The 25,006-nt window shown below is 46.4% G+C and overlaps 1 protein-coding gene across 1 annotated transcript in view; it reads right to left on the bottom strand.

The window, feature by feature from the left end:
- Positions 1-24,758, bottom strand: part of ENDOD1 (endonuclease domain containing 1) — a 30,752-nt gene extending 5,994 nt beyond the window's left edge. The window contains exon 1 of the mRNA XM_019657123.1: positions 24,000-24,758. Within this exon, the coding sequence (XP_019512668.1) occupies positions 24,000-24,299 (300 nt within the window). The 5' untranslated portion in view covers positions 24,300-24,758. The remainder of the gene's footprint in view (positions 1-23,999) is intronic.
- Between the last annotated feature and the right edge of the window lie 248 nt (positions 24,759-25,006).

Raw genomic sequence — 25,006 nt, 5'->3', positions numbered from 1 at the left:
CTATGTCTAGTCTACCTGTTCGTTGTGTTTTTCTTTTTTCATTTTAATGACTTTTTTTCTTTTCTAGCATTTCTATTTAGTTCTATTTCAAATTTGCTTTGTTGTTTTCTCTTTATTATCTTTCAATAAGTTAGACATGCTTATCTTAAAGTCCCTTTAAGATTTCTCTATTCTTTTTGTTTTTCCAGTTTATTTTGTTGATTCTATTGGTTGACTTCAAGGCAGTGGGTATATTAAGTACTTTGCAATTTTTGCTGGTGAGTTCATCTTCATAAGAGGTCTACAGTGCTTTGTTGAAAAAAAACAAATAAATTTAATACGATTACTTTGGCAGTTGCCTTTGCCAGCCCTAAACAGTTCAGTGATTCTAGACTAACTTCTGAGTTCTTTTCTCAGCTCAGGGTTTCTATAGGGAGGAAGCTGTGCAAACTTGAACCCATACAAAGAGTGAGTGGGTGACTATTTCCACTGAGGACGTGGTGTGGGCACCTACTTCCTAAATATAACTTGCAGGCGGTTTTTCTGCCTGCTTCACCAGTCCTGCTGCAAATTGCCAGCTGTACTGTGAGCCTAGTTCCAGTTTCATGTCATGAATAGGGAATGTAACCTTGGCTCCTGTCCTCAGGCAGGTTAGAGCCCTAGCCCCTAGCAACCATGTGGCATCCACACATAGCTTTGGCTATTGGTTTCTTAAATATTTCTGGCACTTCAAAATTTCCCTTTTTTTTAACGTTTTTGCTGAAATACGAATTTAAATATATACGGGGGTGCCCAGAAATGCATACACATTTTAAGAAAGGAAAACTGTATTAAAATTGTAATAATATATATCGATAACAAAAGATGAATACAAGTCATGTTTGACTTCTGCAATTACAAGCGGTGCTCAAAGTGGTTGCCATCAGCGTCCAGACACTTCTGATTACAGCGAACCACTGCTTGAGCAACGTTGACCCAAGTCTCCACTTGTATATGTGTACATTGTATACATGTTTTTGGCACCCCTGGTATGTATGTGTGTGTGTGTGTGTGTGTGTGTGTGTGTGTGTATGTGTGTGTGTGTGTGTATTCCAATATTCTAATATTTCTATGTATCTGTAGTGGGAAGAGAGGAATTCCACATCTGCCCAGGCACTTTGTTTTCCCCATTGTTTGAGGTTTAAAAAGTTTCTCTTAAAGCATCCCTTCTTTCCTTTTATAACTCATTATAGATTGATCATCCCCAAATGTGTTTACTTTGCTTACGTCACTTTTTTCTTCTATTTAGACCACCTCCTGGATAAATGTTTGGTGTAAGAAGGACAGTATTTTTCAACACCTTTACTGGTGGTGTCAAGAACTTTACAGGCTGAAGTCTGTCACTAAGAATAGGATACAGGGACTCCCAGCCCTTTCCTAAATCACATCAGCCAGCTTACAAACAGTCTGATTGTTTTTGTTGTTTTTTTAATCAATTCCTGTGTATTATCTATTACCTATAATTGGTTTTTTTTTGTCTGTTCATGTAGCTATTTCTGTCTTCCTGAAATTTATTCCCATTGATTTTGTAATGTGCAACTTGGAGTCATTAAAAAAATTGGATATTACATTAAGTCACTTTACCATATCATTTATAAAACATATTAAATCCCAGGGCCTTATAATAGTCTGCTAACTTACTTTCACTGAGAGAAATGCCCATTATGATTTCTACGTGCTGTCTTAAAACCAGTATTTTTAGCCTATGACAAAACTTGATTCTGATCTCGTGATTGTTGCCTTACAGCTACCTCCACGACCGCCCCCCCCCCCACTAACCCCTGACCTAACGAGGTCCTGAGGAAGTGTCTCGGAATGCTGAGACCCGGTGGAATGATATCGGTCATCTCCCTTAATTGAATGGACACGGCACAGTAACGCTGTCCGGGGGGGTTGTGCAGGATGTATGATGGCACAGTACATGTTGGAGTACAATGAGAGCTGGTTAATGGAAAACAGCCTTAAGGCACGTGACACACGGGTCTTTGAGTAATCCAGTTTGAAATTTTCTCAATAAAAGCCATGCGATGACCCCACTCGGGGCTCAGTCCACGAGGCTGATGCCCCCTGGCCCCGCTTTGGCCTTATCTCTGTCTCTTGTGCTCTTCAACTCTGCGCCGCCCTCTCGTTTCTCACTGCCCTTGCCACGCAGGACGGGACACGTGATGACTAATGTTTTAATATCATTTGTTAAAGAATCATCTGGAAAACCTAAATAATATCACTATAACAGCACCCATCATCACTATGCTTACTTAACTCTGCAGAACAACCAAGTATGTCTTGGCAGACTCTCGCCTTCTGAAGGCATGTCAAAGTGAGTGTATGTAACTAACATACCTAACACATGTATAGGAAACTATTAAAAATGATATGAGCATTTGATTGAAAAAGTCTAATATATTTTTTGACATGCTGTCGCATAAAGGGCAGATGTATTTTTCCATGCTCTCTGTAGATAGAGTTCAATGATCTGGCCCTTGCAGTTACAATTACAGTAAATTACTGACAACACTGCTCCCTAAAGACAGAAATACACCTATGATGTAAGAGGTAATTTCAGATGACCATTTCTGGGTTACACTTGCCCTTTTGTACGCACCACTAATCTCACTCTTTGGTTTCCCAGCGGAATCTCTGAAGTAGGGGCAGGTACAAAGCTGTCTCTGTGTAACTCTCCTCCCTGCTGACCTAGTCCCCCTTGGGCTGCAGAGGTAATTTGAAACAGTTCCTGTGCTTAATGGAAACTTTTTTTTCCTAATCACAACATGTTAAGTAGGTTTTAGAAGAATGAGGTCTCCCCTCCACCAGCATCCTGCCCATAAATAATCTTACGATAAATTCCTTTTCAAATTTAGTACCAAGAAAAAAATGGTTGCTCTCGACATGTTGGTCTGTTGCTTCCTGCCAGACAGTAAAAGCTTTTTAAACCTATGATGTTTCTTTTTGCTTTGGAATTAAATGAAAGGAGGCTTTCAATTTTCTTACTACTATGTATGTAAGAAAAACAGGCATAGAAAATTGAAAAGGAGTAGTGGAGGGGAAATATTCACCCATTCAACAATATTTAGTAAGCATATATTTGTGTGAGTAGCACTGTGGGAGGAAGCATTATTATCAGGACTGGTAATAATAATTATAGTAATAATAATAACAACAACCAACAGTTTTTGAGCCAGGCACTATTCTAAGAACTTTACATGTATTAAATCAGTCAGTGGCTGTGCTAAGTGTTCACTCGTTTAAACTCACAAAAACTAGTTATTATTACTACCCTATCACCTTTTGACAGGTGAAGAAACTGAGGCACATCAAGATTAAGTAACTCGCTCAAGGTCACACAGTTAGCGAGTGGTGGCATCAGGGTGTGAATTCACGAAGTCCAGCCCTATAGCTGGTGTTCTTAGCCACTGCTTTATCTGCCTCAAAATAGGCCTTCACATCAAGAGATTCACCATCTATTTAGGAAAACAAGACAGAGATACATATAAAGTTACATAGGAAATCAAGAAAAAAGACCCAACAGTGTAATGCAGTTTATATTAAATGCCAAATAAATGGTACAAAGAAAAAGAGCATGAGAATTTCAGAGGAAGGAAGGGCACGGTGAGCTCAGTCAAAGAAGACTTCTCCTTAAAGAAAACAAATGCTGAGGTCTGATTAGAAGGATGCGCAAGACTTTGATAAATTTAGAGAAATAGAAAGGTCAGTAAGGCTTCACGAGACTTCTGCACAAAGGCTTAGGGGCAGACACACGCAGCCTGTGAGAACAGAATTCTAAGTAAGAAAAGTGAAAGATTTAATCAGAAAAGATAGTAGGGGACAGATTATAAATGATCTGATATACAGATACTTAATCGTAGAATAAGTATAACTACCACTTACTGAGTACCTGCCATGTACCAGGCACCAGGGTAAGTGCTTCCCATTGAGTACCCTTTCATTTTTCTTTTTGAATCTAGTGAGGTTATATTATAGCTTTTCTTCTACTCCACCATCTTGACCAGAAGTTCCATAAAGTATCTTTTTAAATTCTACCAGGATCCCTATGACCTTTGTTGACCAAAGGACAAATCGAGGCTCAGAGCCACTGAGTTGCGTGCCCCATGTCAGTCACACAGTGAGTGAGGGTGGGTGAGGTCGCACACCTAGAAGGTGTGACTTCAGTGACTACGGCACTACAGCTCCATTCTGCTTGCTGCACACTTTCATGCCATGCTCCAACTTGGGTGTTTACCTGCACACAGTGGAAATGCCCTGATGGTTTCTGAGAACCGAAGCATCATTAGGGACATGTCATTCCAGGGAGATAACACCTGGCTGCACTGGCAGGGAAGCCTGGAGCATGGAGGTAGCCAAGGGAACGAAGAGGGAAGAACATGTGCACGATTCCGGAAGGAAGAAGCTCAGGATGTGGGCGGGCGCTGATCTGGGAGCGTCCATGGAAACGAACAGATGATGTCAATGGCCAGAGCCGAGTTCACTGGGAAATGAGGGACACTGGAGGAAACGTACACAGGCTGACCTTTAAATGGGACTAACTGACAGGCAGAAGTATTTTATAGCAGCTGGAAATGCAGAACTGGATGGAGCCTGGGAGTAGGAGTAAGGTTGGAACTACAGACGAGGAGTCAACCATGGAGGAGTATTAACAGTGCAACCACATGTTCGGACACACTTTCTGTGGTGCAGACGCTGTGGCGGGAGACTTATATAAAAGGTTTGCACTTCAGTGCATGTCACCCTGTGCTACCAAGAATAATTAGAAGTATACAAATGAATTTTTATATTTTAATTGCTATACAGCTATGTTTAATGTGTCCTGGAAAAACATAACCAGCATTTCCTATATAGGATTTCACAGCTATTATTATTTAGGACAAGACTAAACTGGCTTTCCAGGGAGCTGATTTAAAGTCAATGTAAAGACCAATTGCAAGTAAACAACAATGAAGGTGGTGCTCAGATACGGGAAAAAAATGACAAATGCCTACGACTTGGAAAAGCACAGCACTGCTGCATCCCATTTACCCTTGACCTAACTCTACCAGGTAGGCATTATTATCACACACGGGAAAATTAAAACTCAGATATGTGGCAGGTACAAGGTCATCCAGGATATAAGTGGCAGAGCCAAGGCTTATAAGCCCAGCTCCTCCTCCAAAGCCACTCGCCATGCGCCAGCAGCAGCCCACACCCCTTGAGGAGGAAGGGAATGCTGAGAGCCAAAGGTGGCCACGCTGGAGGATACGGGGAGGATGAAGAGAGGCTGGGAGACACAGCCGGAGCTGTAGACGAGTCAGTCATCTCCATCCCGTCAAAAGGGAGGAGAACGCTTTGGCTCGAGGAGGGTCGACAGTGTGGCACCTGCCGCAGACAGGGAAGGGAAGGATGGAGACAAAGACCAAGGCCTTTGATGATTAGAGAAGCCTTAGTGAGATTTCCAAGAGCAGTTTCCACAGAGGGCTCAGGAAGGAAGACAGGCGACAGCAGTGACTGGACCTGGGCAACAGGAGTCTGCAGAACAGACCGCTTGTTTGAGAGGGAAGTCTTTAGGTGACGGCGGGAGGTGAACAGGACCCAACTTGAGGAGCAAGGTTTACAGGGATGAGCAAAGACTGTCTTCCAGCCCCCACACACTGTCCAAGGAAGATGGGGCAATGGGAGGTGGGGCTATTTCGGTCTCTGTACAAGGGGGCATCTCGGGGGGATGATGACAAGGTGACAAGCTAGTGGATCAGTGAGCCACTGAGCAGAGTTCCAGTTCTGGAGGGTTTCTGGGCTGCAAAATCCATGCAAACTTCAGAGACCGGAGTCACCTGGTGCATATTTGTCACCAGGGAGTTTGTCACTGAGGAGAGGAGGGCTGCTTATTGAGTGACAATGATCTGCAGGAGAACACACACAAAAAGCTTCGGCGCTTGTCAGCAGTACCCTGCTCACCTCACCTACTCTCTCTCTCCTCTGCCTCCTCTTCTGTCCTTCCTCTCACTCTCAACTCCAGTAAGGACAGAATCACACTAACTGCAAAAGCACTTTCTCTGAAATAACTCAAGACATGGAAGGTACAGGGGAGCCCCTTAACTCTCTTTCCAGCATCACACCTGCACAAGTGTTGACGTGATAGAGGACCCCACAGCGTCAGAAGGCTAGGAAGTCAGTGAGGGTCCCATCTGAGACTTCCACGTCCAGTCGGGGACTGTGCCATGGGGCAAGGGAGTGGGGGCAGCGCTGAGCATGGGCAGAGGGTCACAGAATGTCTCAGAATACACAGGAGCACAAGGAGGCTTTGCCGAGGGCTGAGATGACTGGGTGAGGAGGATGGGAATGAGGAGAAGCTTCTAATTAGTTACCAAGATTAGTTTTAAAGAGCACTCACCGTGGACATAACAAGGGGTTTAAAAGTCAAGAAGACAGTTATCAGAGAGGGGAATCTGTGTGCGTGGCAGAGTGGACTCCTGCACTTTTGTTACTTATATTTTTATAGACTGTAAGTTCCTCAAGCTTTGGAATCATCTCGTCCACTTCCATCTGCTTAAATCACATGAAGACTGCATATGGCAGGTTCTTGGTAGGAGTTTGCTGATTGCTATGCTATGACCCATGACCGCAGCAGTGCGGAAGGGGAGGGGACAGCTAAAGGAATGACAGACACTGGCAGCACGTGGAGGAGTCAGCCTGGGATGACGGAACCGCTCTGGGAAAGGCCGGAGAGCAGGGCGTGTGGACTTCTCAGGGAAGAGGTGGTTATGTTCCGTCATAAGTGGGGACAAGGTGGCCAGAGTGTAGTAGGGAGAACAGGGACCATCTGCAAGCCTCCTGAAGTCAGTGAGTCAGAAATTCATAAGAGAGGAAAGAAAGGCTGCTGAAAAGACAGAAAGGCTCCATGGAGGCCAGCCAGGATGAATGGGGCAGGTCAGCCCTGCTGAGGTGGGCTGTTGTTTGGTACTTATTCACCCACAGCAACGACCTGTAGACCAGGGACAGGTGCAGAGAGAGACCTGGCCTACACGCTGCAGGGGGGGACGAAGTGTGGGGGTCTTGTCATTGCAAAGAGAATTGAAGCATCTGACCTTACAGTCCAGGTGAGAAGGGGACCCTGCTAATGTGGAGAGATGGAGTGGGTGCGAATACGGATGAGGAGCAAGACAGGCTCGGGGACGTGGGGAGAGGGAGGTTGAGGAGGACAGGTGTGTCAGCAGCTGGCAGGTGGAGGGGCCAGGTGTGACCCTCTTGCTGATGGGCAGCTGGCATTAACGTAGGAAGTGCTATGTGTAGGACACAAGGAGACAGTTAAGTGAGGCAGGCTGACCGCCAAAGACAAAGTGGGAAGAAGCGTGCCAGGCAGAAAAACTATGTTTATTCTTAGGTCTGTCCCACTGAGCGGAAGGGTCCAGGCCAGTGCCCAGTTATCTCTGTGCTCCCTGCACCTGTCACGATGGCCCTTCAGCCAGGAAGTGGCCGGTATTTGTTGAAAGAATCATCTCATTTTACCTCCACATCCATCTTCTGATGCAGGCTTGATTCTCTCCAATTTTCAGATGAGAAAAGAGAGGCTCCAGAGAGAATGGGCTGTCCTCTAGATACGCTCCAGGATCTGCCCGAGGAAAAGGTGCTCATCAAGAAGGACCATCAACATGGTTATGAAACTGCAATGATTCAGGAAGGGTGGCGTTTCCCTTCCCTGGAGAATCTTAGGCTGAGGTCAGATTAGCACATGTGGGTGACAGTCAGACCAGAGCCTGTGTGATCAAGGAGAAGACCTCATGAGCTCCTAACTCTGTGGGGACAGAGAAGCTATGTCCTGTGGGGTTTCTTTTATTTTTCAACAAGAGTTAAATAATCAGATGAGCTGAACAGTGTGTTCCAATCTTGTTCCTGTTCACAATTTTGTGAAGTATCACACACACACACACACACACACACACACACACACACACGGACATTACAGAGATGCTATCACCCCATTGCCCATCACCAGATGGGTTGGAGGAGCCCTCCTTACAAGAAACTGTAAGTGTAGCTGATAATCGGAACATCAGATAATCTTATCAGAGCTGGAGTTGGACAGTGCAAACAGGCCCTCTGCACAGTCACACACATTAGAATGAATTAGATCTGAGGCCTTGGGTGAATTCTAACAGAATGCACTCACCACGGAAAATACCCAGCTCGAGGAAAAAGCTGCCTTTCAGAAAAGAAGCAGAAGGCTCATGGGGCCACTGAGCAGATGAAGGACATTGAGGAGAAATAAGCCAGACTCTGAGATCTCAAGAAAGGAATAAACAGAGTTCTGACCCACCCATTGAAGAAAAAAAATCCTCCCTGCTTGGCATCCAAAATATTCTTTATCCCCTTGAGAATGAAACTGCTTTAGAAGAATTAGAAGGATTCTTTCTCTCTCTCTCTTTCCCTCTTTCTCTCTCCTCCCCTCCCCGCCCCCGCACACCACCTCCCCTCTCTGCCTCTGTCCCTTTCCTTCTCTTTCTTGTTTTTTGTTTTTTTTTAAGGAAAGAGAAATGCAGGGCTTTTCATTTCCTGACCAGCCCTTTAGCACTCAGGTGAACTTCCAGGTCCTCCATGCCATCCTCCCTGTGAATCACCCTTCCTCTGGGCGTCCAGCACTGCTCACACACCTTCCTGCCTTGGGGGAGAAGCAGGCATTTCCAGCTCTCCTTGTGTTGTGCTCACCTTAGGCGCTTAGCATGTGTTGGGTTAACTGTGGAGATGCAAAGACAAATGGTGAAGAGTTCTCGCCTACATTGGAAGATGATGGAACAGAAGGATGAAAGCATGTTCCATTTCCACTTACTTGAAAATAAAAAAAAATAATAATAAAGGGGTGGGAGGTTAAAAAATGTACTAACCGGGGGCCAGCCAAGTGGCTCAGTTGGTTAAGAGCATGAGCTCTGAGCAACAGGGTTGCCGGTTCAATTCTCACATGGGCCAGTGAACTGCGCCCAAGCTGAGCTGCTGCTGAACTGCCAACAGGTGGCAGGATGGCTCAGCTGGTGAGAGCACGTGCTCCTAACAACAAGGTTGCCGGTTAAACTCCCACATGGGATGATGGGCTATGCCTATCCGCCAACTAAGATTGAACACGGCACCTTGAGCTGAGCTGCTGATGGGCGGCCAGATGGCGACTGGACTTGGAGCTGAGCTAACTGTGCCCTCCACAACTAAGATTGAAGGACAATGACTTGGCTGTTCCCCTTCCCCAATTCCCCAATAAAATCTTTTTTAAAACAAATGTATTAACCCTAAATTGGCAATACGTGCAGGCAAAGGAGGCCTGAAAGGGGGCCAGTGGGTGGCCTTGAGGGCAAACACTCCCACAGGACACCTCTGACTGCTCTTCTCACACAAAGTTCCAAGCTTCAAACTCCCCTGGGAGCCTGAGAAAGCGAATGGACTCCTTTAAGACCTTTCCAGAACTGCAGTACCGTCTCAGGTTACATCATCCCTGGTCATCTCTGGTTTCCTTCCTCATTACTCACTGAAGCCTGTTTTCCCCTCTGGACTCCACTTTCTTTTCCAGAGCAATTATTCTTAGCCTTTGACTATGTGAGACAGAGCTCAGAAACGTCAGTTAAGTGGAGGTCTCCATTTCTAATTTTTTCCACCTACTGAGCTCAGAGAAAATTAGAGGTTCTTAGGCCTGGCTGCCCAGTCAGAATTATGTGGAAGCAAAAAAAAAAACACAAAAAAAACCCAACCAACCTCCAGGCCCTACCCCAGACCAATTAAATCAGAATTTCCTAGGTAAGGATAGGGCTGGGAATCAGGGTATTTTTTTTAAAGCTCTCCAGATGATTTTAAATTGAGAACTGGCTGACTGAGATCTTTATCACATTCTCATTTCTCAGCATGCAGTGGAATTAAGCTCCTGCCTAGACAGCTACCGAGAAAAAAATCGTGAAGACTCCTCAAAATTCATTTTGTATTAGAAGCACCTTGGTCCTTATTGAAAATGCAGGTTCTTGCGCTACATGTCAGAGACCTATCCAGGAAGTCTGGAGTGGGGCTTGGAAGTACAGTGTAACCGCTGCCCCAGGTGATGCTGAAGCAGGGGTCCATGAACCCCACCCTGAAAAACGAATGTTTAAATCATCTTTGGTAATGCCCCAACCAGGCTTAATTTATTCCCATGATATTCATACTTTGTGAGAGGCATTATGCACAAATTGCAAGAGCTCTGATAATAACAAGGGAGAGAACAAAGCATCATGTAGGGCCATTCAAATCTTCCACCTCTCAGAGCAGCTAATATTCTGATCATAAAAATGTGAATCCTGCCTGATTCACATGTGGAATGAGAAGTCTATTTTTTTACTTTTGTACTCTTTTGGGCATATCTTCATACTCTAACATCTTCAATGGCATCCTATACTTCCTGGTTAAATGACAAACTGGAATATTCATGGGGTCTCCCCAAAACTCGTCTAACCTCTTCTCTCAAATCCTTTCTAGTCCTTTATATTCAACCAAAACAGGCCAATCCCTGTCCCTCAACAATGTCAGTTACACGGCTGTAATGTAAATGCTTCGCTGTTTCCCTCTGCACTGCCGCCCATGTCATCACTAGCTGGGGATGCTATCATCATTCTTCTCTGCTGCTTTCTGTCTACCTGGCTCTCCAGACCAGGCTCCCACCTCACAGGATCTGTGCTGGGCAGTCTCCTTTGGCCTCCCAGATCCATTCTCCATTGTTCCCTGCCCTGCTCTGTGTCCCAAGAGGCTAACTTTTAGGGACCACATCATCTGAGCTCTCTTGCTCTCTGACTGCAGCAGCCGATGGAAGGGTGGGAAGAGAGAGATCAGAGTATTTATTTTCTTGCTCCCTCCCTGCCTGGTTGCTGTGGTTCTGGCTATGGCTGAGTTTCTCTGCAGTTCTGGCTCCCCCCCGCCCCCAGACCCCACAGGACTGAAATGATGACAGCTTCCTGCAGTGGCCAGGCCCTAGGTGCTTCACCATATCTTGTTGACTCCCTGAATTCTCTGTAAATCATTTCTTCATTCAACTCTGTTAGTTAAAGTACTTAAGAGTTCCATCTATTTCCTGCTAGGGCCCTGGTTGATACAGCCTCAGTGAGATCTTTCCCAGACCCCAGCTCACCCAGTCCTGGGAGATCACATCTGCCTCAGGACCTGGAGAGCATGAATTACATGCATGGTTGGTACTGAGGAGTGAGTGGTCTAATCGAGTGGTCTAATCGGGCCGCCCACTCTGGGCTCTCTCAGCCAACCAGCAAGTATATCAGCCCTGTCAGTCAGTGTACCACAGTCAACTTCTACCTCTGACTTAACCAAGTACTCCTGACACCATCTCTGAAAGAGCAGCATTTGTTACCACATGACCCCTCCTACCCACCTCCTTGCTAGTCACAACCAAGGGACAGCCAATCTGGCCAGCAACCAACCAGATGGCTCTCTTGGGTTTCAATCCAAGAAACTCAAAGACTGACAAGGGTCAGGGTATGAAGGTTGCTAGATGCTCTTTAGTGTTGGCAGCCAGGTGGACCCATGGGAAAGCACAGAGAAGACAGAGGAGGGTGGGAGAAAGATCTGGCAGATTCTGTGGGACCATCTGATTTCTAGAAGTTTCCTAGCTCTGTCCCTTGAGGCCTTGTGTATCTCTGTTCCTGTGCCAGTGACTCTACCAGTGATTTGTTACAACAGCCCTGCCCTTAACCCGAACAAGTTTGGGTAAGCTTATGACTCATGCCCCAACAAGCCTGAGGCATCAGGAGTCCTATTCTCGTGAGAACCCAGTAAGCCCTGTGCGTGACTCGGGGCAGGGACTTTATACCTGGACTAGACACCTGGATTAAATCTCATGAACAAATAAAGAGACAAGGCTGCGTTGGTCCCAGAAGTCTGAGAGCAGATCAGAGGGGTGCCAGAGAGGACAGCGAGAGGGAACGTCTACCAAATTCTTCAACAGAGAATGTATCAATGGGCAAAGTAACATAGAGGATGGTGCAGGAGCAATTGAACTCAGAGAAAAAGCTGAGGCCAGTCACCGGTAAGGTGGCAGTGGAGCAGGAAGGTAGGTTTTTGTTTTGATGGGGCTATGTAGCTTTATTAGAGGAAGCCAGGATGAGAAAGGACTTCCGAGTTGACACTGGGGCCCTTCTTTTTGCCCAAGACGAGCACGACATTGACAAAGCACCAGTCATACTATATCTGCCACTTGACCTGGCTTGTCTTCCTCTCCTGTTTGTCCATCTTGGGAGGTCTGAACTCTCCCTTTCCCAGCATGGGCCAGGGAGCCATTTCAGCAATAATACCAGGTCAGACCAAGGAGCATGGTAAGTAACCCTCACCCTGGTTGTTTTTCAAGGCAGGCATGGTCTGGGAAGCAACGGTTACTTATTCATTCAGCATGCTTTACGTATATGTATTGGGTGCTTAGACACAACGCAGAATGCATTTTGCACACACTCATACTGAATCTTCCTAAGTTCCCATGCCACAGATGAGGAACTGAGCTCCCCAAGCTTCAGCAACATGTCCAAGGTCACACAGCTGGTAAAGGACAGAGCTGGGACTCAACCCAACTCTGTCTCTCTGCAAAACCCATTTTCTTTACCACCTTGTTTCTCAGTCCTTGCCCCATTGGGGCTCACAGTCTGGTAAGACAGAGTGAAGAAAGCCACTTCTTCTTGGTCACGATCTGCCTTCCAGACTAAGTAAGAAGACACCTGCAGGCAGGGACTGGGTCTCATTCCAGGACTATGTCTTAGACTCCTGTTTCTTGGCTTAAGGCCTGAGAACTCAATAAATGATTTTGTTACTGATAACAATGGCAATGCTGATAAAAGTATCAATCAGCAGCTGGATATCTGACTACTGATCCTTTGCTAGGCTAAGAGTCTAGACCTGCAGACTAGGAATGAATAAATGAACAGAAAAAAAACAGGGCTTGTTTCTGTCACTGAAGATCCTATTAATTCCATGCCTACCTCCAAAACCCCAATTCATCGACAGAGAACAAATTTATGATAAACTCTTATCTCTGATTGGCTGTAATCACATTTATTATGTAAATAAAGAGAGGAAATACATGGGCACTGGCCTGTGGCAGGACTAGAGGAATAGAATGGTACCCAATATTGACTGTGGCAAAAAGTAACAGCAGAAAGAAGCCTGGTGAGTGAGCCACTTGGGCATGAACTGTAGCCTGAGAGATACCACTGTCACCTCAATTATGGAGACACCCTCATCTAAGAACTAGGAAAGGCTCATAGCCTGTCTCTACACATTATAGCTATAAGAGATAGCCTTTCTCCAAAGACAACAGGCAAAATTTACCATACATTTTAAAGATCATTAGAGGAGGGTTGACAGCCCTGAGCTCCTTTCCTACAGCATAGTAACTCTCACTGTCAGGAAATGGTTTAGTTGCATCCAACCTAAAACCTCCTTGAGCTGTTAAAGCTTATGACCTCTTATTTTAAGCACAAAAGAGACAGCATCTGCTACTCCATGTTGTGTAATAAATATCATCTGAGGCTAGTAAGTCTGCCCTCAGGCAAAAGCATTTCCATTTCTTTGATCTTTTCTCCTGGGTATTTTTTTTAAGATTTTTATTGGGAAATTGGGGGGATGGGAACAGTGCTGGGAAATTGGGGGAAGGGGAACAGACAAGTTGCTGTCCTTTCATTCTTCAGTCTAGTTGTGGAGGACGTTGCCTCACTGGCCCAAGTTGACACCATCATTGCGCTCTTCCCAGGCGAGGCAGATCAGTCGCCGGCTTCTGGACAGCCGCTCACTGCGGCTGCTGGCCGCTCATGCTGGCTGCTGGCTACACACGGTAGCCCATGGCAACCCACTGCCACAGGTGCTGCAGCCTAGCAGTCGCAGGCGACTCACGGCAGCCCAGCTCCAGGTTGAACTGTTGTTCAGCATCTTAGCTGTGGAGGTCAGTGTCACTGGCCCTCATATGTGGGATCCGAACCGGGGCCCTCTGGCGTCCCAAGCCAGTTCTTAACCATTGCGCCACTCGGCCGGCCCTCTCCTGCATTTTTTTAATGTCACCCTTTCTCAAGTTCCTCTAAACGTGAGACTATATGGCAGAGGGTGTAGGAATAGCACACCAGGTGAGAAATGAGGAGATGTGTCAGCTCTGCCACTTACGGCCTTGAGACTTTGGGTAGACAGTGACTCCCTGGGCCTCTGTCTCCTATAGGAGGAGAAGGATAACCTCTGCTCAGGAATACAGGAAGAGGAAAGAAGGCAGGGTTATACCAAGCCATCCAAGAGCTACGTGTGATATAAACTTGAAAGAAAAATGGGATGAATTCGACTTTGCATTTGAAATCTTCAGGTCTCTATTTCTAAAGGAAATAAATTGTTTCTGCTTATCGGAAGAGTCCCTTCACTCTCCCACGCGATGGCTGTAGTGGTTGTTTGAAGAGCTTGTTAGATGTGGCTTCACAGAGTCCAAGAGGGTGCTGAAACCTGTTGACTAGAATAAAGGGTATGCAGACATACATGTGTCTCTATGCATCATGGAAATTTCTGGAATGTTAGCACCCACATACACAAACTGTAAATATTTGTTATCTGCTAGAAGGGAGATCTTTTTCTTTATATACTTCCAAAATGCTCAACAAATTTTAACCATAAGCATATATTACTGTTAAAATCCCTCCAAAACCCTAATTATAAATAATGACAACCACAATCACATTAAAAAGGTTAGTTGAAAATTGCCTATAGGTCTAGATCTAGAGCTGCCATGCCACAAAAGAAGTAGGATTGCACAGCTTTCAAATTTCACTGTCACTGTTCAGTCCATACTTGTTGAATGCTCAATATTCAACATTGATTCATCACTTACTGAGTGCTGGCATTTGGCTAGACCGGTGCTGGCAAACTGCAGCCTGTGAGCCAAATCCAACCTACCACCTGTTTTTATAAATAAAGCTTCCTTGGAACACAGCCACACTCATTCATTTATATGTTGCCTGTGGCTGTTTTTGTGCTAAACCAGCCCAGTTGAATAGTTGCAACAGAGCCTATACGGCCCTGCAAAGCCTAAAATATTTGCTATTTGACCCTTTACAGAAAAAGCTTGCTGGCCCCTGCACTAGACGAGGAGGATTCAATGAAGTGCAATAACAGCCCTGCACCCCGCCCTCATGGAACTTACAGGCTGGTTGGGTGGCACTCAGTTAGCCACACAAATAAATGTACAATGGCAACACTGCTAACAATCAGGCATCTTGGTAAAGTCAGTCAGCAAACTGATGTGCTATGGATCAACTTCTTTCTTTAGTTATAAATACTAAGATAATGGCAAGATTTTCTGAAACCAACACTGCCACCTCCCACACACATAAGGAAAGCTCATTTACCAAGCTGAGTTGACGCCAGATTACCTAGGATACGAGGGCAAAGGTAAGGAGTTGCACAGGGGAAAGGCTTCAGCTTCCTACCCCTCATAAAGGAAAAGGGAGGTTCTGCACTTTCAAGGAGGTAGACTATTCTGAGTTGAAGCAAAGGCCCTCTTTTGGTCCCAAAGCGGGGCTTATTGCACTATGGGGTTCTTAAGTTTCAGAATGTGCTGGGTTCAGCTGACTGTATTTCCCGGGGGAACCAGGCTGGGTGCATAGGAGACGTTACTGAATTGACTATGGCTGAAGGGATGGGTCTCTGGAGGGTGTGGTTTGCCTGTAGCCCTCCCCGTTGGGCAACTGACATCTAGTCAGGAGCTGGGCCTTCCTCAGGCTCATGTACTGCGTGCACCCAGCCCACCTCCAGCAGCAACAGCTCCACGCCCGAACAGATGCAAGACCCCTCCCTTACCCCTGCCACACTCACCGAGACCCACGGGACAATACTCATTGCCGGACAGTTTTTAGATGATCTATTCCCCTCCACTCCAATCTGGTGCCTTATGGAGAATTAAATAGGAGTTCTCCTAATCCATTAATAGGTTTGATAACAGAGGCAGCTCTGTGTGTTCTCTGGTGTCAGACAGCTCGGGTTTAAACCCCAGTTCCATCACTTCCTGGCTGCATGAATATGGAAGAGTAATGTACCTTCTCTGTGCCTCAGTTTCCTCCTCTGTGTAGGGAGGATAATAATAGCACTGATTTCCTATGGCTGTTGTGAGAATTGAGATTACATGTGAAAAAAAAAAAATGCCTAGAAGAAGGCCCAGTATATGGTAAGTACCCAGTGAGCTCTAGGCCTCTACTTGAAGCCCCAATGAAAACCTAAAGGCATCTCACACTCAGCGTGTCTAACACACCAGTTTCTCCTTGAGTACCCTCATCTTATTCATGGCAGCGCCATTCTTCCAGTTGTTCTGGCCAAAGTCCTTGGCGTCATCTGTGACTCCTCCCCTTCTCTCACCCCAAAGACTCTTGGTTCTTCAAAATATATCCAGAGCTAGACTGCCTCCACCCTGGTCCAAGTCACTATTGTCTCCTGCCAGATCAATGAAACCTCCTATTTGGTCTCTTTGTTTCTGTCTTTAAACCCACACTGTCTGTTCTCAATGCAGCAACCAAAATGATGTTATTAAAAATGCAAGTCAGATCACATCAAAATCCTCTGCTCAAAGCTGGTCTAATGGCTTCCTGTCTCATATGGAGTAAAAGCCAAATTTCCTTCAAATAGTCCAGAAGGCCCTAAATGATCTACCATCTTCCTCCTTACCTGTCTGACCGCATCTCCTATTACTCTCCTCACTTAGCCTTCTCTAGTCACACCGGCCTCTTCTTTAAACACAAGGAACACTTGTGCCTCAGGGCCTTTGCACTTACTGTTCCCTCTGCCTGGGACATTCTTCCTCCAGATACCCGCATTACTGGCTTTGTCACTTCCTTCAGGTCTATTCTTCAGGTCACTCCTCTTCCTTCAGGAGGTGACACAAAGTCACCTCCTCAGTGATGTCTTCCCTTTTAAAACTTCACCTTTGCCCTGATAGCTCATATCCTCCTGCCTTGCTTTATTTTTCTCCTTAGCACATTTCACTGTTTAATATGCTATGTCTTTGATTTATTTATTTTATCACCTGTGGCCTCTATTAGATATTAAGCTCCATGAGCCTAGTTATTTTTGTCTGTTTGATTCACTGCTTTATTCTCAGGGCCTAGAACAGTGTCTGACACATAGCAGGTGCTCAAATAAATATTTGTTGATTTAATGAATTGATCAACAGAGGCCCAGAGTATTCTTGCTCACTGAAGGTTGGTCAAAACTCAAGACCAATCACCCCTAAGATTATGGTGCAAGTCAATGGGAACATGTAATTTAATGTCTATATTCAAATACTATTTCAGACATCTGTGTACTCTGCAAAATGAACTGTACCCATATTTTCAGTTTTGATTACAATTATAAAATGCCCTCAGCTTCACCTCTTTTGGCTGTGCTGCACTTCTGTCAGGCATCGGGTCAATAAGAGCATGACTGGAATTCTAACTAGTGCTTCTATTTTTGGTTTACCCTCTGAGTCGGTTTCTTTTTTATTTCTCCTTCCTTTCAGTGGCCACATAAATATGTCAGCAGGCAACAAATTATTACTGCCATAGATGTCAAGGCCTAGGGAACAAACGGGTAGGTGACTACTCAGGAGACATGATATGCAACTCGAAGGAGAAAACATTCTTGAACTATTATAACAGTAATTCTAGGAGCAAGACCAGAGCACTGGAAGCGAAAGCTACTGGCAAGTGGGAGGATTTATTTTCTAATATTTTCACTTGTCAAGCTGACAGTTTAGAAGGAAGAGAAATTTGAAACCCAAAGAATAAAATCTTTATTCCTCAAGGAAAGCACCATTCAATCACCATGAGCTAATAACTGGACTAATGACAATTTGAAGACGGGATTTTCAGAATAGTGTGTTAGAAGCAAAGCCATACATCATCCAAAGAAACTGGATTAATTCAGTAAAATAAAAATAAAATAGCAAACCCAGGCAGTCAATTTGGAATCTGGAGAGAAAACACTGACAGTGTAATGACACAGTAGAGAGAAGGTTGAAGAGCTTTGGGGTTGGGCAGCCATAAGCTTTAATCCAGGCTTTGCCACCGTGCAGCTGTGTGACCTTGGATACGTTATGTAATCACTCTGCACCTCAGTTTCCTTCACTATAAAACACAGATCGTAATACCTAGAGTCGTATGAATGAGTTATTTTGTGAAGACCCTTGCCCATCGTAAGGAATCAATAAATGATAGCTCCTTCCCTGNAACACAGATCGTAATACCTAGAGTCGTATGAATGAGTTATTTTGTGAAGACCCTTGCCCATCGTAAGGAATCAATAAATGATAGCTCCTTCCCTGGACTGTCCAGATTTAAGTCTGAACTGAAAGAATGGTGCACAGATCTGCCACCACTGGACCGTTTCAGGACAAAGTGTCCCGACAATTGTTCTGCCAATATAGGGCAAGTACTCTAACTTGCTCCTGAGAATGATTGTGAACCAAATGGAAACACTGAATTCAGAGATAAAGAAAAAACCAGAAAAGGAGAAAAATGCAATAAAGGATAGCTTGAGTGACTCCTTTTTTTTTTTTTTCCCATTTGCACTCCAGTAAGGAAGATATTGTCAGCGACTGACTTTGAATCATCCCCTTGAGTGAAGGGCTTCCCAGCCTTACCCAGGCTCCGCATAATAGGATGGAATGCAATTGCTCACTGTTTTGTGACAACGCAGCTCTTGGTTGATCAGGACAGGGAGGGTGGAGGTACCCTTGGCACCTGATCTGTTTTTCTTGTTTTAGTCACCTGAATGCATCTACCTATCCATCCATCCATTCGGTCTTCCATTCATTCAATCTCTCACCATGTACTTTCTAAGCATGTAATATATGAATGTGGGACATATGCCTCACATTTGAGAAGACACACAGATGGATGTTTTACGCTTTAGGAGAGATTTATAGAATTGTAGGAGTCATGTATCTAATCGAACATTCTATTTGTGTGTATTTGTGCGTGTGTGTGTGTATTTGTGTATCTTATACCTATTAGAGTAAGACCTTAATAAAGTATACATATTAATATTTGCTAAGATTTTACTATATTCCAGGTACTATGCTAGATTGCTTATGTGTGTTTTCTTGTTTGTCACAACTACTCTGTGAGGCTAAACACTTGTTATTGCCCTTTATGAACCAATCAGAAAACTAGGACTGGAAAAATTTAAGGTCACATAACTTGCAAACAGCAGAGCAGGGATCTGAACTCAAGTCTTAACTAGGAAGTAAGGCTCAGAATGGTCCTGTTTGCTGCATCCCTTACACAGAGATTTAAGTGTATGATATCTTCCGTATATGTGTTCTTTGACACAATGAAAAGAAGACTGATGTTAGAAAAAATTAGTGTGTCTAACAGTTTCAGGGTATGTAATCAAGAAGTCACTGTTGGAATTTAAGATCAAGAACTTAATCAAAGTTCTAACTTGTGACAACTGTTCACATGCATTTACTAAGATTTGAAATATGACCTCACTGGGCCTGTTAGGAAAACACTTTTGCAGTTAACCAGAATATCCACTCACTGCAGAGCCATTGACACCTAAGCAACATTTAGGTGGCCAAATATGTGCTCTCACTTGCCCTACAACTGTTGAGAATGAGAACTGGAATAGAAATTATGATTTCCATATAAAAGATGAGAATTAAATTCCAACAACCATTAATGCAGTGGATCCACCGTGAGATCAAAGAATCTCCATGGTATATTGAAAGAACACTTGGACTAGAGTTCAAATCCAAGCTGTGTGACCTTTGGCACATCAGCTAACCTCTCTGAGCCAGTTTTCTCATCTCTACAATGAAGAGAATGATATCTACCGCACAGTATTTTTGTAAGATTAAATATCAAGTATAAGCTGAAGATAAAGCCAGATCCTGCCAGTATTCATATAAAATGATAAGGTCTTACAGGTTGGCTTCTAGCATGAATTGGCAATGTGCTTTGGAAAGGCATCATTGGTGTCTTAACCACAAATTCTTCCATTACATGGAAAGAAGTTGAGAGACTAAAAGGTTTGAGTCTGTACTGAACCAGAACCCAGTTCTCAGTTCTCTGGGTTCTTGACTGGAAACCTTCACACCATCTCCATCATGGTAATGGGGACACATTTCTCATCTTTTTTTTTTGCCTTCTCCCCACTCTCAATTTAAAGGTGATCACATTCCACCTAAAACCTACAACAGCCCTGTTTTCCCTGCTTCGTTTTAAAGTTCTCATTCCATCCCTCAGAAGATCCCATTTAAATCCCTCCAGTGTAGGTAGACATGGGGTCCTGTGTCTGACACCAAAGGGCTGTTATCCAGAGAAGAGATCTAAATCATTTAGGGGTAGAGCTAGGACTGATGAGGTGGACTTAGAAGGAGGTTCCAACTCTGCATATGGAATATGTTTGCAACGGTGGCTGCTGGCAGTTACGGGACAAGCTTCGAAAGCAGTAAGCACCCCACCGAGAAAGCTCAAGCTGAACATCTCACCTGCTGCAGCCTGACTGACCCTAACATCCAATCCTGTTAGTCAACACTTATTGAGTGCTTTCTACATGCCAGGCGCTTGGAAAACAAGCATGAGTAAGACACAGTCCTCGGCTCTCAAGGGCTCATAGTGGGGAGACAAACACATAAGCAGGTAATTATAAAACAGTATGGTAAGTACAAAAATAGAGAAAGTATAGGGGCACTGAGAGGCGGATCTAACTCAGGAAGTGCACCTAACTCAGGTGGGCAATTCTTTCTGGAAGAAGTGACACTTCGGCAGTTTTAAAGGATGGAGTAGGGGAGGAGGAAGTGAGGGGCAAGATGCGGGCAGTGTAGACAGGGCATTAGGGGCAAAAGGAATCAGCATGCGCAAAGAAACAGATGTAACAGTATGGTTTATGACAGGCCCTCTGGGGAACTGGATAATGCTAGAACCTAACATGTGAGGGTAGGGAGAAGCAAGGTGGGGCTGGAGCCAGGAGCCAGGGCATGGGCGCCTTGTAAACTGCATTCTGCAGGATGTACTTTGTTCTGTAGGTATGGGGCAGCCAACACCTTAAAGGTGTTAAGGATGAGAGTGACTCAGTTTCTATGATCTTCAATTTCGATTTAGGAGGGTTTTTTTTTTTTTTTTCAGAGGGAAACTGCAAGAACAGCCGTGAAAGCTGCTGAGTTGGCCTTTGGGAATCCCAGGGCAAGTGCAGCCCTGCCCAAATCATTATTGAAGGTAAGCTCCTTTGGTATCCGACCTCTTCCTCCCCTGTGTGCCAGGCCTCTCGGTAACGTTCACCTCATAAAAAGGTGATGTGGACATAAGACGACTCAGCATTACAAAGCGCTCTGAAGCAGCCAGAAGTCCAGACTGAGCCCTGGGCTTCTTTCTGCAGTGGGGACCTTGGCAGTGAGGCAGGCCTCCGGGAGCAGGCAGCAGGGCGGTCAGGTTGGCTGCAGCGTGCGCCACAGCCTGCCGGCATCTCATCTTGCCGCTTCTGCTCCCACCCCCCTCCCCTGCCTCACTCCTAATACCCTCTGACTCCTGGATGACTTCACCTGAAGTTGGGGTGGCAAAGAAAGCGGACAGGGGGACATAAGGCCATCACGCAGAAAAAAGCATCAGCCACTGTGACCATCCCGACCTCCCTCGCTGGGAACTCCGGCTCCTGTACTTTCCCAAAACGCTGTATGTCTCAACCTCTAGAGCGACCATTTGGAACTACTGCCCCCTTCCTTCCCCAACCTCTTTTATGTCCTTAGTCCCATTTCTCATTACTCGTCCACCCCAGGGGCCCAGGCTCTCCACTGCCTACGTGATGGTTCTGTCCACTTCCTCTGCCAAACCTTCCTCCTTTTGTGACTCCTTCAATAACTGCATACATGACTCTGCCTCCCTAAGCCCTCCTTGATTATGTCATCATACCTGACCCCTCCCTTCCACTTTTCCCCGTCATTCTGAACACATGAGTAGACTGCAATCTATTCAATTGCACAGTTAGATGCTCCAGCCACTCCCCACACGCTGATGCCTGAATCTGCATTTCTCACTTGTGATGTTCCCTCTACTTGGAATGCCCTTGTCTTCCTGTCTCCATTCTGAACTCCCCTCATCCTCCAGGCACAGCACAAATGTCATCTGACCCTAAGGCTTTCCCTTATCACCTCCAGGACAGATTACATCTAATAGGACTTTGTTTACCTTTAGTAAGTGATGGGCTTTTGCTCATGTCACAGTAACAGCTAGTACTTAGGGGCCAGGCACCTCTCAGAGAACTCAGTATATAATAACTCATTTAATCCTCAGAACCACCCTGTTATCTCCAAGCTTACAGCTAGTCAGTAGAGGAACTAAGACATAAACACACACGCATGGCTCCTGATCACCAACTCTCCACCCAGCATGCTTCACCTGCAGACCAGGAAGCCAAGTTCAAGAGCTACATTCTGTTCTGGTACTCTAAGTGCCTAGCGCACAGCAGTGATTACTAAATGTGTTCTGAATTTAAGTGAAATTTGTTTCGCTTGCGTTCCCATGTCTTCCTCACTTACAGGTTCTTCCTCCCCAAGGCATCCATGCGATCTTCAAGGAGAAGGACCAGATCATCTGTGTTATTCCACAAGCCCATAATCACAATGCATAATGAGCTGGGGAATAATCAAAGAACTCCAGGGGTGCAGATGGGGGCAAACTAATTTTAGATTAATATATGTCTTAGGTGTGCACAACTGACAAAGGCTTTTTCACATGCTTGATCTCATAGGTCCTGACACCAACAGGTGAGGCAGGTGGAATGGATGTGGAGAAGGTAAGGAGACTAAGGTGCAGATAGCTTGAGACCTAGCCAAGCTCTCAAGAGCTAGAAATATCTGAATGAGATCACAGAGATTACAACCCAGGGTTCTGAATGAAGCAGCTGAAAGTGGGTCTCCTGTTCACCCATGTGTTTCTGATCAGCTGTGGCCATCAGGAATAGCCAGCTGAGTTGGTCAGCTCCTCCCCCAGCTAGGGTGGCCTCGGCAGGTGCTGTGGCAGGTGGGAGGCTGGTGAGAGGCAAGAGCTGGCCAGAGGGAAGGCTGGGTGTTCTAGAGAGGAGGCAGGCTGAGCAGAGGTGGGGCAGGATGTGTTAAGTCAAGTTCAGCGGGGCCTCTGGGGGCCTAAGTGTTTGGTCACCCTCACCAGACAGGACAGAACACCCTGAGAGATTACATAATGTCCAAGTGGTCTGATAATATAAAGAGTCAGGAAAAACTGGTTTGCCCATTCCCTCAATTGGAAGTAGTCAATGTTTCCCTATCATTTGTAATTATCCCATTGCATTTCTAAAAATCTATACCTTTATTTTATTGTCCTAACTCAACACACTACAGACCAAATTTACTGGATATCGTGCATAGATGGGAAGGGTTTTCAGGTGCAGGCAGCCTCTGCAAAATGGAAGCTTTTCTAACAGAGAGGGCAGTGAACTTATAGCCAAAAGACATATCCTAGCTTACCAGCTGGGTGGTCTTCCTCAAGTCTCTTCACCACCTCCAGGCCTTGAACTGCTTTTTTTGCAAAATGGGCATGAAAATGCCCACGCACCTACCCCCTGCCCCCAAATTGTGGCAATGACCTACTCCAAGGCCTATGAACTCCTAGGCTAGGCTTTCTGCTGAGATGAATGGTCTCCTGGGTCTCGGTCTCACGATCTTCACTATTCAGGAAATGAATGAGACACTGCAGATGTCTACACTGAAATGTAGAGAGAACCACCTCCCACTGGGGACCTCCGTCCCCGCGGCTTAAGTGAAGGCTCACAGATCGCTGAGCTCCAGCGGTGGCGTTGACAGGGGCTGGCGAGGTACGCTGTAGCTCCGGGGGCTCAGTGGGGTGGATCCGAAACCCGCCTTTCCTGACTTTGCCCCTGAGGGCGTGGGGGCTGCCTTTTCCCGCCCTATCCCTAGCGGTAGCTGCAAAGCGCCCTTGGAGGCCAGCCCAGCGCCCAGGCTGGGAAACCACCCTGCTTACCTGCGGCTCCACCAGCCAGCGCTGCTCAGCGTCGCCGGGCGCCAGGCGCGGGGCGCGGAACGCCGAGTACACGGGGATGCGGTCCCGGGTGCTGTACAGGGTGGCGAAGCGCTCAGTGCCCTCGGAGCGCTGACAGATCTTCACGTGGCCCTCGGCCGCCAGCCCCGCAGGCGGGGTCTCGGCATAGAAGAACTGGTCACATTCTCCAAAGCCGGGGTCCTCCTCGCCCACGAGCCGGCCTTCCAGCAGCGTGCCCAGGGCGAGGAGGCTGCCCAGCGCGAGCCAGCGCGCGGGGCCCATGGCGGCCTCTGCGAGCGCGGGGCGGCCACAGCGCGGGCTCTGCGGGCTCTGCGGGCCGGGCGGGGAGCTCGAGGCCGCGAGCGCGGCTGGGAGGGGAAGTCGGAGCCCCGGCGCGGAGCTGCTGGGCGAGCGCGCAGCTGGGCCAAGCTGGGCGGCCCTGGCGGCGGGGGCGGGTCCACGTCCCCAGGCCGCGCCTTCTGCGCACTTTCCCTCCCTGAAGATGGCTGCAGAGGCCTACTGCTGGGGCCGGGGGATGCTGACAACGTCTCTCGCGCTGCAGCCGGGCCTGGAGACGCAGGGCACCTGCCACAGCGCCGCCTCGTCTCCGCAGTCCGCGGGAACGCGCGCTCCGAAGAGTGGAAGATTTGAGCAGAGTCAGCCTAATCCGAGGGACTGGGAAGGGACGGTCCCCTGGGCTGCGCGCCAAGAATCCTCCGGAGCCAGCGCGCCCCAGGGACCCTCAGGAATGCAAAGGGGCGGTGTGAGATGCTCGGGGAACTGTGGGTCTCCCTAGTGGCTGGGCAGAGACCTCCTCTGAAATCCAATGAAAATTAGTCTTCTCTCCCAACGAAATGCTCAACCGCCTGCACAGGAACACAACTTTGATGCCGCTTTGGCACATCAGAAACCGGGAGACCCAAGCTAAGAAATCCTGTTACAGGAAGTTCCTAACCTAGACACACAGAACAGCCCTTGTGGTTTATTTG

The sequence above is a fragment of the Hipposideros armiger genome, unplaced genomic scaffold (assembly GCF_001890085.2).
Source record: "Hipposideros armiger isolate ML-2016 unplaced genomic scaffold, ASM189008v1 scaffold_274, whole genome shotgun sequence".
Taxonomy (NCBI): domain Eukaryota; kingdom Metazoa; phylum Chordata; class Mammalia; order Chiroptera; family Hipposideridae; genus Hipposideros; species Hipposideros armiger.
Note: the sequence above shows the minus strand (reverse complement) of the source record. Positions and strands in the feature narration are given on the sequence as shown.